The sequence below is a fragment of the Choristoneura fumiferana genome, chromosome 3 (genome assembly GCF_025370935.1).
Source record: "Choristoneura fumiferana chromosome 3, NRCan_CFum_1, whole genome shotgun sequence".
NCBI classification, from domain to species: domain Eukaryota; kingdom Metazoa; phylum Arthropoda; class Insecta; order Lepidoptera; family Tortricidae; genus Choristoneura; species Choristoneura fumiferana.
In genome coordinates, this window is record NC_133474.1 from 17,005,878 (window position 1) to 17,019,834 (window position 13,957).

General features: G+C 39.9%; 2 protein-coding genes across 2 annotated transcripts in view; one reads left to right on the top strand and one right to left on the bottom strand.

Annotated features, from left to right (window-relative positions):
• The window catches only part of LOC141426800 (alpha-tocopherol transfer protein-like), a 321,849-nt gene that overhangs the window by 107,862 nt on the left and 200,030 nt on the right, over nucleotides 1-13,957 (top strand). The window lies entirely within an intron of this gene.
• LOC141426796 (uncharacterized) lies at nucleotides 4,835-8,225 on the bottom strand. The gene is made up of 2 exons (XM_074085975.1): nucleotides 7,471-8,225; nucleotides 4,835-7,159 (listed from the first exon to the last, which is right to left on the bottom strand). Exon 2 carries the CDS (start codon nucleotides 7,151-7,153, stop codon nucleotides 4,913-4,915), a length of 2,241 nt encoding a protein of 746 aa, XP_073942076.1. The 5' UTR covers nucleotides 7,154-7,159; nucleotides 7,471-8,225; the 3' UTR covers nucleotides 4,835-4,912.

Below are 13,957 nucleotides of genomic sequence, written 5' to 3' on the forward strand. Positions count from 1 at the left end.
TTTAACTAAATACAGGTACTCATTTTAAATTGCTAGTACGGCTGGTCATTTAAATATGATTTTTATTGTTGTTGATTTAGAAAACAGTTTTATACTGATTTTAGTATACATACTGCTTACTGTTTTGTGTTAACCAAACCACATCGCGAGCAGTTACGTACAGCCGACTGACGCATAGGGCCGCAGGCTTGCCCGTACGTAAAGAACAGTGTACATTGAGCGGAGCGGATTCCGCAAGGATTATAACAAGGAGTCCTTTTTAGCCTACCACCCTATATCGCATACGTACTATACGTGCATTCCCATCAATAGGGCTGAGCAATAGGGTTAAATTTACGCAAAATCTACATTACACGTGTCTGTCCATTCCCGGCTTAGCTTAGTGCCAGCCTGTAATTTACCTATGTTGGACAAATAAATTATTTGTATTTGTAAGGTACTAGGTATATCCAGAGTTACAGCTTTCTGGCACTAACCTCCTGCCGCCTGCTGCTGCTGTTTGAACATTAAAATTTATGTCAAACTGGACGTCAAGAGGCTAAGCTAACCCGGGAATGAACAGACAGACACGCGAACGAAGAGTTACGCTTTTGCCATTTTGGCTATGGAACCTGATTTTTTTTTTGGAAAATGAATCACGTAAGGTACCAAGGTGGAACTTTTTCATAATAAATTTCACTTTGGTTTCTTTGGATGTCAACATGACATTAGTAGCAAAAAGGTTCTACTCTGGTATTTACGTGATTCAGTTTCCTCGATGTTTGTACTTATAACCTAGTGCCATCCGCGAAGGCTCGTGATTTTGTCAAAATTAGACATTAATGACATTGTAATAAGACCCTGGCATGCGTCTTCGTGAATGACTCTACCCATACCTACGTACCTACTACTGATTAAGTTCACATGATCTTTAAAGGGTCAGGCTCCTAGACGACTTTAGATGTGCTTTGTGCGAACACAAATTTATATTTTAGATGAGGAGGGCAAGCTAAAATTTTCTTGAGTTTTTGCACTATGATAGGGAAGCAAATGTAGCTGGATTTTTAAGTAAAACTTATCTTTGACCGATATTTCGTGCCCTTTGCATGTCTCATGGTCACGGGGTGGTTGTTAGGGTTATAGGTTGTTTTAGTATAGGTAGGTACTCTAGGCTCTAGGTATGTTCTTCCTAAGGCTGGTACTTCACTCTACTTAGCAGAATTTGCCGAATATTCGTGTAGGTAAACCAGAGGTTCCCAATCTTTTTTCTCGTAGACCACTTTAATTTTTTATTGTTTTTGGTAGACCCCCTGCTGCTACATTACTACTAAGTACATTTCCTAAAACCCCCACTGTTTTTCATACCAACGTGGACCTCCGTCTGGTCTCCCGTGGACCCCTGGACACCACATGGACCACTTTGGGAACCCCTGGTGTAAACAAACGAAAGGAGTGTAAAATTTTTACGCGACTGCGACCAAGCCCAAAAGTCAAAAGGAAGGTTATTTACGGTGCAAAGTTGAGCTTCTGAAAGTTATGAAAGAACATACCTACTTACATTGTATGCTAAACACTTAGAATGCGTATTATTATTATTATGCGTATTATTACAAATTAGCTAGCGTAGATCAATCCTGAGCTGGGTCTTTAATGTAATGACTAGGATCGTGTAGGTACCTACCTATACATATAGTTGTCGCTCTAATTCGATTAGGTAGGTACAGTCGAACAAATTGAATCATGAACCAGGGTGGAACCTTTGTGCTACTAATGTCATGTTGACATCTCATACTTTTGTCAAGGAAATCACAGTGAAATTTATTCTTAAAAGGTTCCACCCCGGGTCATGATTCAATTTGTTCGACCGTACATTAAAGCTATTTTTGCTAATTACTTTTTTTGACTGGCTTTATACTTGACTTGCAAGAATTCGACCTAAATATAGGTCACAATCACAAGTTATTTCTATTCACGATGATTTTTAATCGGTGATCGATCAGGTACCAATTTTTCTAATTCAGTAATTGATAGCGGTGTGTGAAGTCGAAAGTCTTTGACCGGTGTGTGTTGCCAGTGATGACATACGGATCTGAGACGTGGGCGCTAACGATGGGTCTCATGAGAAAACTCAAAGTCACTCAGAGGGCTAGAGAGGCTATGCTCGGGGTTTCTCTGCGGGATAGAATTAGAAATGATGATATCCGCAGTAGAACTAAGGTTACCGACATAGCCCGAAGAATTGCGAAACTAAAGTGGCAGTGGGCGGGGCACATTGCTCGCAGGACTGATGGCCGGTGGGGTCAGAAGGTTCTCGAATGGCGTCCGCGGACCGGGAGACGAGCTGTCGGTAGGCCTCCAACAAGATGGAGCGACGACTTGGTTAAGATCGCGGGATCGCGGTGGATGCGGAAAGCACACGACAGGTCTGAGTCTTGGGGGAGGCCTATGTCCAGCAGTGGACGTCTTTCGGCTGACATGATGATGATGACTATTAAGTCACACTTACCTTTTTTTTTATTCGACTGGATGGCAAACGAGCAAGTGGGTCTCCTGATGGTATGAGATCACCACCGTCCATTGACTCCTGCAACACCAGGGGGATTGCAGATGCGTTGCCAACCTACAGGCCTAAGATGGGATACCTGAAGTGCCAGTAATTTCACCGGCTGTCTTACTCTCCACGCCGAAACACAACATTGCAAGCACTGCTGCTTCACGGCAGGATTAGCGAGCAAGATGGTGGTAGCAATCCGGGCGGGCCTTGCACAAGGTCCCACCACCTGCATACCTACATGGGACCGTAGACTTTTTCATGAATATTGACGTTAATCTACGACTTACGAGGAATTCCCCGTAGAATATCTAAAGACTGTCCACGATAAAATCCGGGCATGCCTGATCTGGTGTATCTTTGTAATGAATGCTAATTTTCAAGCAGCACTTTTTTAAAGTAGTTAGTGGTTATGAAACTACATAATAAAAATATAATCATAATAAAAAGTTAGGGCGTCTGTGAGTTTTAGCTTTATATATAAGACTGTGCCTAAATTATTTTGTACAGCGTCTTCTGACGGTCTTTTCTAGGTTTTTATGTAAAGTTTATATATATATTTTTAAATTGGACAATCCACTTTATAGCTTATAACATTGTCTTTTCACGACAGCTAATATTTTTCGAATTGAGTTCAGATTGAGGTAGTTTGGAAGTGTTTTAACTTTGGTGAATTTTCTTTTTGACAGAAAAATGCCTCCCATATAAAAACTACTTTTGGTGCTTGGATTAGAAAGTTACAACGGCACCCCGAAGTAGAAAACAGTAATATCACAATACACACAACTGCACACACAATTACGTATATTGTGGTAACATCATGATTTTTATTGGAAAGATAGCGTAAAACAGCCTGTGAAAATATAAATACAATTGTGGCATTGAAGTTGAAAACGAGTGAATACCTATTATCAAAAAATGCTGTACAGAGCAATTTAGGCACAGTGAAATACATAAAGCTAAAACTCACAGACGCTCTAACATTGAATTGTGATTGTATTTTTATTATGTAGTTCCATAACCACTGACTATTACAAAAAAGTGCTGCTTGAAAATTAGCATTCATTACAAAGATACACCAGATCAGGCATGCCCGGATTTTATCGTCGACAGTCTTTACTGTACTTCAATAGTTAATGGTAATGTAATGTAGGATGGAAATGTATCCTGAAGTTATTGGTTTTAATAAGATAATTATTTGTAATTCATTAAACAATGAGCTAATTGCTTCAGACCTGAGGCCATATTTTCTAAAGCATCGTCCTAATATAACGAGAATGCGCGATCACCGTAGGTTCGCGCGAATTTTACTTGTACGAACGCGCGATCAAACATATTGAACTCGAATAGGTGTCCTTAGGACTTAGCTAGGTAGGCTGACAATTAGGCTAAAATTCGCGCGAACCTACTGTGATCGCGCATTCGCGTTCTATTAGGTGCGTTCACCATCTCTTTCAGCCCTCGTCTTTTACCGTGAGACAGAAACAAGTGATGCAAACGATTGACACAATAAGGCCTCTGGCCTGATGAATTTAATTTTAGCTACTTATTACTTATTAATTAAAACTTTTCAACTCCTGATCACTAATTAAAAAACGTCGTGTATGTATCCCCAAAAATCAATCTCAAATCAAAACCGAGAAGGATGCTAGCGCAGTGAGATTAAGCAAATTTTACCTTAGCAAAACTGTCTACATTTTTCTAAGTATGCTTTTGTAGGTACGTATGTAAAAATCCTGATTGATTGTGTTTGGATAAAACTTTGCATTATTTATTTCGTAAGTTCGTAAGGGTATCCAATATTCCCTGTTGAAGCTGATGAAGAAAAATTAGGAAGAGCTATAAAAGTAACTTCTCACACACTATGTTTCAGGATTATTAACTCGCAACATGGTTGAGATGGCACCGCCAAAGTTCGCATACTCTTCGCAAGTCATACCGTAATTTTTTACCGAATAATCGTTTGTCATAATTTTTTCTGTTTTCTTTCTGAAATTTTTATGGTCATCCTATAGAAAGCTATAGTAAAGGGTTTGGTTTATAACACTTCTGAACAATTATTAATTTAGAGTTATGACAAACTATAATTCTGACAAATATTACATTCGGACTTTCAATAAGTATGCGAGCTGATATGGACCCGGTTGAGATAGGCGAGTAGTTGTACAATTTATAAATTGTTTTCGTTACACCTAACATGGCTTCATTGACATAGTGCCGTATGTCCCAATTTTATCGTAATGACTTCGAATAACTTTCAAATAAATATTTTCAAGCCACTCCAGAGAGAAGAAAAATAAGGTCTGCTGAATATCCCAATATAATTAAAACTTAATAACATGATAATCAGTATTAAGACGATAAAAGACAACAAGAATTCATCTACACAGTAACAGATTCTACCATAGTTTTCTTAATAAGCTCGCCAAAGTTATCTGTAGAGTCGGTTGTGGTTTCCACAGTAGTCTCTGGAGGCTGGTGGTGTATTTCGGACGCGTCCTGCGTGGTCTGGTCCGAGTGATCCAGGTTCAACAGCGTTTTGTGGCTGAACCAGTTCTCATCATTCTCGTCCGTTTGCAGTTTACTGCTAGTTTGATATGGCAACGTCATGTTATAATATGAATCTGCTTTATTTTCTTCACTGACACATTCGGTACTTTTATACACGCCATAATTGTTTTGGGGTGGCTGGTACTGCAAAGAACCGTGTTCTTGTATGCCTGTGTTAGGTTTGTGCATATAGTCTGGCACGTACATATGGCCGTAATGACTAAACATTGAGATATGAGAGTTGTGGGCAAACTCTTCGAAACTGGTGGCAGAAAAACTCTGTAGGCCCTTAAATTGACTGTTGTCGGTATGCTGCCCATAAGAATAATTGAGATCATTATGAAACCTTTGTACGTTACCCGACATATCGAATCCCATGTTATTGGCCATCGAGTAAGGAGGACCCTTTCCTTGAAGTATGTTACAAGTATATGAGTCAGCTCGATTGCTATGAACGTTTTCATCGAAATGCATTACATTGTTATCATTTAGAACTCTATGGTTTAGCGCATTATTCGCATAATTGTATCGTTTTTCTTCTTGTATGTTGTGATTGCTTTGACTGGGAATATTATTCATGTCACAGTGCACGTTATTGAAACTTCCAGCGTTTACGCATGATTCCACTTCTACCCTTGGTGACAAACTTACGTCACGAAGTAAGCCATCTTCGTGCGTGAGACAGCGTTCTGTCTCATAAGAATTGTTAGCAACACAAGCAGTGGAGTTTGTGTTGTGGGCTTCAGCCCACTGCCTTTTAGCTGCTTGGTTTTGTTCATTTTTCTTTTCAAGGCCTAGTCTCATGAGGGTGTGAATAAAGTGAGTTCGAACTCTTACAGGATTGAACTCTATCCGGCCGGTAGTGTTACCGCATCCGTCTCTGGTGCAACCACAAGGGAAGTTTAATCTGTCAACTTGGCATTTTATGCCAGCCACACTACATGAGCAACTTTCTGGATTGCATACTCCTTTGCAAGCACACCCACAGAACTCACGAGAAGTTCTTATGTCTCTGCATTCATCTTTTTCATATCCTTCTATCTTTCGGACTCCGGCTGCCCGTAATAGAGCCCGTCTTTGACGTGTTGGCACAGGCTGAAGGAAATAATAGCTATCTAAATCCAATTCTGATTCGGAGATGTCGCTTGCTTCTTCTTCAGTGTCGCTTTCCTCACTCGATGACAATGCTGCTCCTTGCAATGAATGGCGTTCGCTTTTAAGCTGTTGTAAAATTTGTCTATGTAACCTTCTTTGTTCTAAAGCATGTTCGGATAAAGTGAATTTCTGTGTGTGAGTGTGCTCTCTCTCCATGCCTAAAGTTGAGCCACCTTGGGATGGAACACACGTGAACCCTTGAGTTCTAGGAAAATAATAAACAGTAACGTTGTCGAATTTAATTCCTTCTTTTCTCTTTTTCATAGGCGGTCCTTCTGCACTATCATAAGTGCACGTTCTTTTGAGGCTACTTCTGACAGGTTCATTTATTTGAGGTTCAATACATTTAACATTATCGCCATCGTCTTTATTTTCCCGGCTACTTAAATCTGCCGAATGTTTTTGACTGTCAGTATTATTTTGAGTACTTGTACAAGGCAAATCTAGATTAAACGTAACTTTTCGATCTTCTGTTGTTTCTGATCCAATTCCAGAATCGCTTCCATCTGATCGATCTTGGACCTCTTCGTCTCTGTCATTACTGGTGCTATCTGGTGGTAGACTGCCGAGGGCTGAATCTTCACTGTCAGCTGATGCAGTATCCGTCTTTATGTCATCTATATCACTAAGTGTATCATTGTCATCAATCTTAAGAGCATAATCTGCTTTACTATCGGTGCTCTCATAAAACTGAGAATTACTGCTGCTATCAACAATGTTTTGTTCATCATTAGAGCTAAGATCATCACTGTTACCATCACTGTCACTACTTTTTTCGTCCTTTATCACAAATAAAGATTCTTGGTCTCCTGATGTTGCTTCCATTGTTACTAAATCACCTTGGTTGTTGATAATGTCTTTTGTTCTTTCTGGCTCCTCATCCAAATGGCTGCTTCCTGGTGCTGTAGCGTCTCCCATGGCGATCTGAAACAATGATATTGACAAAATTATATTTATTGCTGATATTACAATACAATACAATACAATGCACACCAATACATAGTAAGCAGTACAGAAAACACAGGTAGGTATACTCGTATTACATAGCCATTTTTTATTTATTTATCAGGATTTATTTTGTTGATAATTACTGTCGCTGTTACTGGATTAGGTAGGTACTGCATTGCACTGCTAAACAATGCAATGGTATGGTGATGAAGTGCAGGGGGTACCTTGCACTCGGCCGAACCCAGCAGCATTATAAATCAAACAAAATGATAATTCAAAACCGGTACCTGTTTCAAAAGGCAGCGGCCTCGACGAACTTCACCGGTATTGGTGGGTTTGCCTTCGAATCCTCCAGTCCATGGTGATAACGCTCGCACGAACTAGCGATAACACTGTTCACTTCTCATCACCGCCCGACATTTTCAACATCACTCTACGAAAAAGTAATCATAATAATTTCTTTTCATAATTCGGTCAACAATTCAAGTTTCTTTATGCGAAAATCACTTTAACGCTATAGCACAATAAGGTTCACAATTAATCACGAATCACGAAACTATGAGGAGTTTTAAACCATATTTATTAATTTTCCGCCTTATTTTGACGGCCACCTTCTGCTCAGCTTATGGCAGCATAGCCATATTCCCAGCTTTAGATTTGTATGCTTGTTGTGTGTAGCTTAAACGTTTCGATAGGCAAAATTTAGGTGCCTATGAAGATACACTCGCACAGAGCCAACTGCTTTTCTACACTGATCTCGTTGTTCCCACCTCGCCTAATCGCGTTGGACGACTCGACTCAGCCAGCGGGCGGTTCGGACGAACGACGCAGGCAAGTTTAATCCTATCAAATTGCGGTGGTACTCAAACATGGCCGCCGAAGCGCACGGTAGAGACATTTAATTTAGCCGGATGCGTGCGTTGTTCGACGTGACGTTGCCCTGCCCTCCGCGCCCCGCGCCCCGGCCTTGCGACCCTCCGCTCCGCTCTGCGTTCACCGTTGGGCTCGCGCAAGCGCGTTCCGTTTCTTACGAATGTTGTGGTATTCTAAATATAAATTCCCGCAGCAAAAGGACGTTAGTGTTTGTATGATTTTATTTGTGAAACTTCGACTTATATGTATGAACGGCATTCGAAATAATAGCGCAATAACCTGAGTTATCACATCTTACTATCGACAACTGTTTGATAGTGAATGAAATCTATTAGTTGCCTATTAATTTGTTATTACAACTCCTTTCTTTGTCTTGCATAAGCGATGGCTGATATCTTTAATATCTGGTTACAGCTACTCGTGTTGGTTCCAATTTCCCTCGTTAACGTGGTAATCAATATATGGCAACCCTGCGTGCAATCGTCCACAACCTTTTGCTCTTGCTTGCTTGGGCGAACTCTACATAAACATACTCCACTCACATCCTGCCATGCCAGCGCCAACTACGTCATTGTCATTTCATACGTTTCTGAAAAAAAAAATTACTTTAACTGTATAATTTGAGCACACACCTTTGTCAAAGCCATTTCGGAATAGGTATTTCAAGTAGATTGGATCCAGCCCACTTAGGGCTTACTTAAAATCTTGATTTTAAGTGCTTATTACGTAAATTTCATGTAAATTCAAGGTAAACACTGTGACTATAATCATGACAATAACGTTGAACTCGTGTACCCAAGTGTCAGTATGATGGTGTCAGTCAATTAATGTCAACAGATAAAATTTTGATAACAGAACGAAAGCATGGATTGCAAAAAAGTCACTGGCTGGCAAATTTAAATTTATACTGTACAGTCAAGTGCAAAAATAAGTATCTATTCGAACCACTCAAAAATATGTTACTACGGCCTTATCCTCCTAACGCTCAAGTCAAATTTTTGTTTTGAAACTTCATGTCACTTCTGAGAGAGTTCAATGTTAAATTACTGATAAGTCCTTTATACAGGACTTTATCAGGAGGTTATTACTGAGAAAAACATTTTGCACTACATTTGTATAAGTAATACAATACCTAAACTAAAGGGAATCGTTCGAACCGCTTGAAAAAAAAACGCGTCGGGGCGGCCACCACAGTACCTAGGTATTCTTATTTTTACTTGATGCTTAGTGCATCCCTATACTTTCTTTAGAAAGGGACGCACATAGCATCTCGACTTCTATTTTATTACCTATTTAATATGGCAAACATTAAAATAATTTTCAATTGGATTTGTGGTTATAGTTTATTTTTGAGTTTTGCGAATAGATAGGTATGATGCATCCGTCAGCATCGCAATAGTAGATTGTACAACGAGAGCATAAAACGATCCATTTTACCCAAGGCGTTCATATAGCCTCCCGAGCCGGTACGGCGAAATTATCTAAGTACAATCTATATTTCTTTAAATATATAAAATTCTCGTGTCACAATGTTTGTGACCAAACTCCTCCGAAACGGCTTGACCGATTTTTATGAATTTGTTAATGTATATTTCATATATTTGGTAGGTCTGAGAATAGGACGTAAACTATTTTTTATACTTCTACGCAGATGGAGCTGCGGGCAACAGCTAATAATAATAATTATTATGACAATGTGTATAATTCAAGCTGTTTCAAAAATTTATAAGAAATGTTTCACCAAATGGCTGGGTTAGTGAGACTCAACTCCCCTAATTTTTTTTCTCAGAACCTTTCATTCAAAATGTAGTCGTGCCTTGACGCGGGACATTTGGAACATTGATGAATGTATCACTAGATGGAAACATTTGCCAACAACAAACCATTTTAAAAAATCCTGGAAAATGATTTCAGAGGTGTTCAGTTAAACTAACTCAACCACCCGCTGAAATATTCTGGATTAATTTTAAAACACCGTATGCGTATATACCTACTAACGATTTGGTCCAAGTTGGTCGAAAAATAAATCTATTATTATTATTCTGTGTTTAATTTTATAAATTATTATTATAAATGTAAATCTTCTTTATCTTTACATAATCTTTCTTCTATATAAATAAAGATGAATTACCGAAATGTATGTAAGCGCATAATACGACGGCACCAAATTGGATAATTCATTTTTTTTGTGTTCGTTATAAAAAAAATAAAAAACGGATCTAAAAAGTGCAAAAAAAGAGCGGCGGTCCTATCTCAGAAATACTTCACCAACAAAGTTTTACAAAAGGTGTGAATTGGAAATTCGAATTCAACTAGTTGTACTCAAAAGTTAGTAAGTAATTGTTTCGCGCCAAACCGAAACAAATACCTACTTAATGCTATTTTTCACCGTCACCAGAACTATTTTTATCGCGAGCGAGTGCTCGTGGGAGGTTATGATGACGCTTGCCCTCGTCACTGCAGCGGCGCTGATGCCCGCTCGCCTTACAAGAATGTACCTACTTCAAATAAATTGGCACTCTACGGTACGTACAAGTTCTACTTAGCGCCGTAGGTACCGCAGGGCGAAGAGGCAGGCTATACGTACCGACCTGTACGTATACGATAATCAATAGATATTTTCAGGAGGCTTTCGCGGAGGGCGAAAGCGACGCCTGCATGGCGCCCTTCTCGCTCGCTCGTAATTTACGTAGCACACGCGAAAAAGCTCGAAGAAACGTTTTCTGTAATTGGATTCCCGATTGATATTGTGACAAATTTTTGAAACGTGATACCTTCAATCAATTAATCAATAAATTAATAATTAAACAAACGAAAATGTAGTCGTTTTGATTTACTCCAGATTTGAGTGGATCGCGAAAAGCTTTACCAGCTCTATCTGCTGGGAAAGTAGTGGCGTTCCGTTAGTTATCAAAATAACAATGTTTTTTATCTCATTCGTAACGGTATGCTACATGGCCGATGTCTGTGTGGCGTGCACTCTAGAAACGCGTGTAGTGGTGCCGTCTCGTAGCCACCTACCATGGCCCGGGAGGCGAGCGTAATTTGCCTGTGCAATCTAGCGCAAGCTGGTGCTGCTGAATGGATCTGGTTGGTATTCTGGACGTATTTGGTGAATTTTGATATTCATAACATGCTCAGTTAGATAGCAAGCATGTTTACAAACCATCAAGTTATAATTAAGTTATCTACACGTAATCGGTAGTTTGTTTATTAAAAGTACTAGTTAGTAAATATCTTTCCTTCAAAATAATAGCTTGAGTTATCTAAGTAGGTAGGTAGGTACATTCATCTTTATTTATGTAGCGCATATACATTCATTATGGTACCTACATAACGGTGTCTGGGCACATGATGGCGGTGGGAGGTGCTCCCAGTCTACGCAACACGAGGTTGTGTAAGCTCTAGCTATATCGTAGCTTTAAAACAATTATAACCGTTCACATGGAAACGTTGAAAAACAAACTTCGCCGTAACCTTATTACTGTAATGGCGATAGTATATCTGGCCACAAACGTGAATAAATTATAGGAGAGTGCACAAGGCTTGTATGTAGGTACGCGCTATATCTAATCTGTTATATGTGGTAGGTGGGTAGGTAGGTTGTCGCTGGGTCGGGGAGGCTTCAGGGCCGCGGGTGGCAGACGGGGGGTAGATTAAATTTCGTACCACACCGCTCGCTGCCTCAAGCTCGCTTATATTCATCACCGTTAGGGTTGCAATTGCTTCCTGGTATATTTTAGCGCACAATAGTCTCCGCATACCGCTATATTCCTTCATAAGTAGATGCCCAGCCACTATTGTCATTATGATGCACGATTAAAGAATAAACCTATCCTAGTTTTTTTGTTCTTGCAGGAGCTCAAAAATTATGTTATTAGTGAATTTTGAGTTTCTTTCGTGATTCAGACAACCCAAGCGATCGCGAGATTCAAGATCGATGCCTGGCAGCTGTTATAGCTATAGCTTTCAGAAATATCTAAGGTAGCTGTATCAATTACGGTTTACTCTATGTTGAAAGAAAATACTTGAGGAAAATAGCTGGCACTAGAGTGCAATATCCCGACCCGAGCGAGAGGTGGGTAATGCTCTCCCCTAATTTGGGTTCCAATGAGCTCGGCGAAATGCGGGATGCCTGATGTTTTTTTACCACGACGGTAACATTCAGCATATCTCTGTATTACCTTGTTTGGGAAGAATTGAGGGAACAGATTTATTATTAAGGCAGAGAAAATTTCTACTCACTAAGACACCACACCCCAGAAAGTGATCTGTGCCCTTAGTGTAAGTTTTCGGTACAAAATACGTCTCGATCGAGTTCGCGTTAAAATCTCAATTTGTATGGAAACACGAACATCGCAAACGTTCCGCGAGAGGCGCTGTTCGTGTTTGCATACAAATTGAGATTTTAAACGTGAACGCGATCGAGACGTATTCTGTAACCGAAAACTTACACTAAGGGCACTGGTAACTATAACTATACATCCGAATTGACTTTCTATTTGTAGTATTAAAACCGTGAAACGTTTTTTTTCGATTAGATATACTTGTATAAGTTAAAAACCGGCCAAGAGCGTGTCGGGCACGCCCAAAATAGGGTTCCGTAGCCATTACAAAAAAAATTAAGTAATAAGCTTACTTTGGGACTAGGTCAATGAGGGCTATCGCGAATGAATTCGCCGCTAGAGGCGCTAGTGTAGCGTGAGTTTTTGGGTGAGCTACGCGGGTTTATTTATAATTAGAATAATTTTGTGAATATTTTGCAATATCTGAAATTAATTATGGCAAATATGCGTTCCGGGGCAATGAATGTCTGTGTTTTGAGACAGTTTTGTCTTTCGGAAACCTTTGTCCTCCCTTTTTTCCGAACAAAACAGGGACTATGCAACACTGTGGCATGCTCGATATTTATATGGTACGGTTTTAAGGTGTATTAAATATGATTTTAATCTAAACTTTGTTTTCACGCCCGTAATAACAGACTTTCAAAACCATACTTAAAAACCTCACGCAACAGTGCGCCATCTAGTGAGACAAAAAACGATAGCCCTCATTGGTGTGAATTGTCCCGTGATATATTATATTATTATTATCATCTTTATTTTTCTTTCATTCTTAGGTTTAGGTTTTTATAATAGCTCTAAAAAGTAAAATACAGAAAAGTACATACAAAATAAAAATATTATAAAAACCTAACCTAGTTTGCCGCCGGTAACGGGTTAGGGCCCAAGCTACTGGTGGTCAGGGCCGCAGAGTAAGGAACCTCCGGACGATGCGTGCCGTGTCCAGAAGTACCGCCTTCTGTATCTGGCCCTTGATCCAGCCATCTAGCGAGAGTCTCTTGAGATGTTGGTCGAGACTCTTCGCTATTAGACCGTTTGCCGAAACGACTATCGGGACAATGATCGTCGAGTCAACATCCCACATAGCAGTCACCTCGTGAGCCAAGTCAAGGTACTTGCTGAGTTTGTCCTTCTCGGCCTTCACGAGGTTCTCGTCATGTGGGATGGTGACGTCGACGAGCACTGCCTGGCGGTTTGATCGATCTGTCAGTACGATATCAGGCTTATTGGCTACATGTCCTGTCCGTGATGACAGATCGATCCCAATAGAGCGTGGCACGACCATTTTCAAGAACTGGCGCAGGGACATACCTATAATACGGCACCTCAGAGTCTACAAGGCCGTATCGAAGAGCAAGTTGCTGGTGGATAATCCTGGCTACTAAGTTATGTCTGTGCAAATACTCACCGTTAGCAAGATGAGAACAACCGGAGATGATATGCCTGAGTGACTGATTATTATTATTATTATATTATTTTTCTAATGATTTCGTATTTTATACGGAATCTTCCAAGTTTAGGTATATTTTATACCTTAGGCTGCTATTTAAGAGTAAAA

Bases quoted from the DNA above. Each gene is read 5' to 3' on its own strand.
- LOC141426796 (XM_074085975.1), bottom strand. From the start codon at position 7,153: ATGGGAGACGCTACAGCACCAGGAAGCAGCCATTTGGATGAGGAGCCA.